The sequence below is a fragment of the Neolamprologus multifasciatus genome, chromosome 6 (genome assembly GCF_963576455.1).
Source record: "Neolamprologus multifasciatus chromosome 6, fNeoMul1.2, whole genome shotgun sequence".
Taxonomy (NCBI): domain Eukaryota; kingdom Metazoa; phylum Chordata; class Actinopteri; order Cichliformes; family Cichlidae; genus Neolamprologus; species Neolamprologus multifasciatus.
In genome coordinates, this window is record NC_140444.1 from 38,982,366 (window position 1) to 38,988,365 (window position 6,000).

Below are 6,000 nucleotides of genomic sequence, written 5' to 3' on the forward strand. Positions count from 1 at the left end.
CTTTTGGAAATAACTGCACTCCATCTTAACGTACATTTTCCAAAACTTTAAAAAGTTTATCTTCTCTCTCTCAGCAACTTCAGTACAAAAGCTTCAAAAACCCACACTGGTTAAATCCAGATGTGTATAAAGGCATTCAGCCCCATTCGATGGACATTTCTCCAATTAATGGACTCACAGACTGACAGACAAATAAAACAGTTAATTACAGTAGCCCACATGTGAGAGACACAGACTGGCAGACAGACAGACAGTCAACCTTTGGTGAAATGCACTGATGTTGTACTTTCACATGAACTGCTAGAACTGCCAGCAGCCAAAATGGCCACAGCGTGCTGCCCGGCTTTAATTAGTGCAAAATGAGAAGTTTTCTTTTCATCTGCGAACAAAGAAAAAGAAATGTTGCATAATAGGAAACAGAAACAAACCAAATAAAGTCAAACGAAAAAAGTCTCAACATGTCAAACTGAAGGGTTTGTCTGTCAGAGGAAATGACATCAGAGGGAATTTTAACACCCAGTGACAAAGACTGAAATTTCCGGGATGCTTGATTCAGAAATATGGATTCATCTGTGCTCGTTCTTCTCGTCAGGCAAAGAAATAACGCAGCGAGTTTAAATCCATGTGAAAACACAACAGGTAGACATAAAGGCAGTGCACAAAGTATAGGGAGGACTGCGCGCCTCCACAGACTATACTTTATGCCTCTGTTTGGCATTCCTCATTCACAGAATTGACAGTGAGGCTGGCAATCAGATAGGCTGATTATAACAGTGAGAATCAGAACCAAGCAAAGCCCAGAACAAGGAATGGAGATAAAGACTGGGGGGGGAGGAAAGTGAAGACAGATCGAAGACAGGAGGACAGCAACTGGCTTATTTAACACACATATATCAGGCTTGTGGATGCAAGACGAAACAGGAGTCGCACACCTTTGTTTTATGACTGTGCGTGCACTTTTTATTTGTATTCACTGCTCTCGTGTGAGTCTATCTATGGTCTGGTTCGTGTGTGAGAGTCAGAGACAGGAAAAGGAATGATAGGACCAGAAAAACACAGAAATAGAATATACGACAAGTCTAGCTAAACCGAGCACTGAGAATGACTGGAAAACAGTGAGCGAAAGGAAAGACAAAACCTAAAACGAAATGGAGTCAACCAAAAATATGTCATAAAGCAGAGTGTGAATCATTGTATTCTGGGACAGTAAGGCCTTGATTGTTCTTTAGCAGGAGTTACCTTTATATCCTGAGAATAGGAGAGGGCACGAGGGAGAGAGGGAGGAAAATTAGGGAGAAAAGTAAAGTGAAACAAAACCAGCACTGCCAAATATTTAGTCTGTGATCGATAAATGAAGATGGCAACCAAAGGAAGAGGAGGCAGGAAGGAAGAGCTGGGATCACAGCAATGAAATGATAAAGAAGTTGAACCACAGCAGTGTAAATACGTCATTCACATGTTAGATCTCAGACGAAGGACAAAGCTAATGACAATGCAACAGCTGTCATGTTGTACACAACGTAGCATCTGTTAATAAATACAAACTACCCGGTGCAGTTTACCAACCTTCTGTAAGAGGATCGAGCAGCTGCCACCACAGCCTGTGCTGCTGTTTGTTAACTACTAGATTAAGGTCTTTAAAGCAGGAGGTGTAGCATAGTTTAGTGCATGATAAAGCATGTGCAGCCACGGAGATGAAGAAATGAACAAAATGCAAAAGTGAGCCATGACTCCCCTGGTCCATGGCCTCTTTTTGTTCTTGAGTTGGGTGTCCGTGCTGTCCGCCTGCCCACTCGCCCGGTGGGGTGACGGCAACAGCCCATCAGCCTTTTATAGCTGAGGTGTGAAAACAAAGTTCTGCACTGCAGGTTTAATGTTACTTAACATGGCAGACCAGAGGTGGGCGAGGTGTCGTCACTGATTTCTACAACTGATTCGATTCAGTTTAGGCTCAGACAGTCAAAGTATTATGGATATGTAGTGATAAATGATCATAATTATTATCTTTCTAACTGTGTATAAAAACAAAGCTGACACTGTGAGATTCATCAGAGGTGTGAACATCACAGCAGATGTGTTTGTGTCAAAGTCACTGAGGATAAAACATGAAGGAGATTTTCCTGGCCTGGCTTTTTATAGCAGATGAGCCATGAATCAACATGTGAACATCAGCTGATGCTGCTGAGTTCGATTAGAGACACAGCTGAGAGTTTTGCAATTTGGCATCATTTTAAAAAGTTTACATTTCTTTGGTGTTGAGCGCCAGAAATTAGGCTTTCTAGTCGGAGGTCAAATGGAAAAACCCGCGTTGACGGCGCTGAACACAGCGGCAGACTGATGCGTAACAAGCAGCGAATAATGCAGGAAACAGATTTTATGGTGAACTGGTCTCTGGGTGCACAGAGAGCTGTGCAGGAAGTGAGAGTTTATCCTGGTGTATGCGAAGCAGCAAAAGTAAGAAGGAAATAAATGACGATGTCTTGAAAACATGAAGCTACTTTTGCTCTTGTTCTGCTGCTGGTTCAGTGAATTGTGGTCAGTGACGAAAGCTGCAGCTTCAGCGTTCAGCGCACGACTATGTTCACGTCTTTGGTCGTTTGCTGTTTTAGCTGTTTGGTGAAAACAGTTTTGTGAGCTTTAAGCTGAGATTCTGGCGTTTCTGGCAAAATACATTTAAAAATCAATTCAGATTTGAAGTCGCTTTATTTAAACTAAAATCGTTTTGAATCAGGAAATCGATTTTTTAAACCCACTTCTAGGCTACGTCCACACGTACACGGGTATTTTTGAAAACTGAGATTTTCTGTTTTCGTTTTAAAAAATAATCCCGTCCACACGTTAAGGCAGAAATGAAGGAAAACGCTGCTAGGAACATGCCAAAGCAACAGGTGGCGCTATATTCCTAACCGTGCAGAAATGTTGGCCAATCAGAAGTCTAGAAGCCTTGGTGGGAAATAGTAAACAAAGCTGGGGCATAGAAGCAGAACCGAGTCGTATGTGTGGAGGGACAGTAACTTTGTGTGTATATGTAAGCATTTAAACACTGCAGAGACAATTAACAGTAACAGTATTGTAGAAATTCATTTCACCGAAACAATAACGTGGCGCACACTGTGACGTCAAAAAAGGCGCACACCTTTGACGCTGTGTTTTCTGCGTTTTTTCCATTTTTTCCGTTTTCTCCGTTTTTCTCGTCCACGCGTAAACGCAAAAACTGAGTTTTAGAAAATCTCCGTTTTCAGTGACCAAAAACGCAGTTTACGTGTGGACGAAAGGTGCAAATGCATAGAAAAATCTGCGTTTTCAAAAATACCCGGGTACGTGTGGACATAGCTCTAGTCAGAGGCCCAAATCAGAGCTGCAGGAAATGAACTGTTAATTAAAAGTTGGGTCCAAAGCACACTTTCACCTTTCAGCTAATACCAGCAGCTCACGTGACACAACCTTACGACCTTATGTTTCATGTTTCTTGAGCAAATCCATCTTGGAAATTGTACTTACTCCTGGAAAAAATGTTTTTACCTTTAACTTTTTTCCATCAAGGAATTCAATGTTTTGTGAAGATTGAATGAGAACAGCGTCGTGCTGGCAGATAGATAATCAAAACAGGGCTGACCCTGTTTAAAGAGATGCCTTTAAGGCTGAAACTGGAGGCTGCATGAAGAGGTTTCACAGAGTTTGTTATATATAGAAAACCCTGGAAACGTGCCTGCAGAGCACCAGAATCAATACACAGAGCTGGAAGCAGATTTTAGGGAGAAACAATTTTGAAACTGGTTAAAAGAAACATAACTGTGGTTTTAGAAAATCATTCAGTGTAATTGTCAGAGTTGATACTGTGCAGGGTGGAGGCCTAAAACTCAGAGAATCAGCTGCTCGAGTCCTGCCAGGAAGCTGTTTACTTCCTTAGTGTGCCACGCTCTGGGTAAAACATCATCATCTCTGGAGAACTCCTTGACCTATCTCAGGTTATACACTGCTGCTTCCTGCTCGGTCACGTCATCTTCTTGCCCCAGCAGCCACAGAAACGTCAACTTGGAGAATCCAGAAACAGTAACGATCCCAAAACGATCGTATATAACCACGATCACTTTGGTGGCTGATACTGCACTGCTATCCTAGAGCTCTGCCTCTGCCACAACGAGGGCTTGGAATAACAGAATATTACTTAAAATAACACTGAAATTAAAATTGTACTTCTGATGATATGATTGTCTTGTGTAAACTAAAGTATGACTCACATCTTTAACGCAAAAGGCAACTGTGTGAGTCAAATTACAGCTGCTTAAGTTCAGCGACAGTTATGAGAACATTTGGCTGTGTAGCAAATCCACGTGGACCGGACAAAGAGGAAGCAGCTCACAGGAAGACCAGGAGTAAAGACAGCAGATTTCTCTAATATTGGCTCCCTGTTAAATCCAGAATTCAGGCCCCATCTTATCTTAATGACCTTGTAGTACCATATCACCCTATCAGAGCACTTCGCTCTCGCTCTGCAGGCCTACTTGTTGTTCCTAGAGTATTTAAAAGTAGAATGGGAGGGAGAGCCTTCAGTTTTCAGGCCCCTCTTCTGTGGAACCAGCTTCCAGTTTGGATTCAGGAGACAGACACTATCTCTACTTTCAAGATTAGGCTTCAAACTTTCCTTTTTGCTAAAGCATATAGTTAGGGCTGGACCAGGTGACCCTGAATCCTCCCTTAGTTATGCTGCAATAGATGTAGGCTGCCGGGGGATTCCCATGATGCACTGGGTGTTTCTTCTTCACTCACTATGTATTAACAGACCTCTCTGCATTGAATCATATCTGTTATTAACCTCTGTCTCTCTTCCACAGCATGTCTTTATCCTGTCTTCCTTCTCTCACACCAACCAATCACAGCAGATGGCCCCGCCCCTCCCTGAGCCTGGTTCTGCTGGAGGTTTCTTCCTGTTAAAAGGGAGTTTTTCCTTCCCACTGTCGCCAAAGTGCTTGATCATAGGGGATCATATGATTGTTGGGTTTCCTCTGTATGTGTTTTTGTAGAGTCTACTGTACAGTATAAAGCGCCTTGAGGTGACTGTAGCTGTGATTTGTTGTTGTGTAAATAAAACTGAGGCCAAGATTTCATGGTCGACATCAAAGACGGTCAATACTGATTTTGCCATTATGACATCAAACATGCAGCATCACACAGGGATTGAATACAACAGTAACAGGGAAATGTGTTTCTTATCACAGCTCGTGTAAACTGGTCTTTGGGGCCCAGCTGTAGCATCCAGTAAATACATCAATAAACTCTATCGCTGATGCAGCTAAAGTTCAGCTTTAACAAAACAAGCAAAGGATGAAGAGAGGAAAAGAAAAAAAACTCGTGATAACAGTGATAAGAAGATTTTTTAAAACAGTGTACAGTACCTTTAACTCTAATATCCGGATTGTGAGCTTTAAGAAGACAGGAAGAAGGAAGAAAAGAGACATAAATAAAGAGGATTTAGTTCAGACAGGAGGAAGCAAAGAAAAGAGATCCAAGTGACCACGAAGAGCAAACAACGCTTATCAGGACCAATCCAGTTATTTTGTATTGATAGGTTGCGATGTCAGGTGTGCTGATTCCAGGCTGAGATATGAAATCAGCCAGTTTCATGAATCTGGAAGCAATTCTTCACGTCTCTGTGTTTCTAACATGGATCAACATAAGATGCAAGGAACGCTTAACTGATCATCACCGTCATAATCCAGCGTCTGCAGCAGCGATACAGCAACAGCTGCTCTTTAGTCGACTGGCTCAGTCACGCTTGTGTCTAATAAAAAACAACCGTCTTCACTACTTGCCCCGGTCTGCATTCGTGTTTTCTCTGAGACGATCTCTGGATGTTTTCTGCTCCCTGTTTATTTTTGATCATGGATGCAGATGAAACGTTGCTTCAGTTCTTCTCGAGGACTACACTGATAACTTCCTGTGACTGTGTACTGGATAGATACTTATGAGACCATAATCTTTCTGGATGTTATTAATTGC

General features: G+C 42.2%; 1 protein-coding gene across 8 annotated transcripts in view; it reads right to left on the reverse strand.

Moving 5' to 3' along the window:
- The window catches only part of tenm3 (teneurin transmembrane protein 3), a 796,285-nt gene that overhangs the window by 78,103 nt on the left and 712,182 nt on the right, over window positions 1-6,000 (reverse strand). For 5 of the 8 annotated variants that reach the window (XM_085163565.1, XM_085163562.1, XM_085163563.1 and 2 more), the window contains one exon: window positions 5,397-5,423. The exons of the other annotated variants lie outside the window; for them this stretch is intronic. In XM_085163565.1, coding sequence (XP_085019691.1) covers window positions 5,397-5,423 — 27 coding nt within the window. The remainder of the gene's footprint in view (window positions 1-5,396; window positions 5,424-6,000) is intronic. 8 annotated transcript variants of the gene reach the window in all.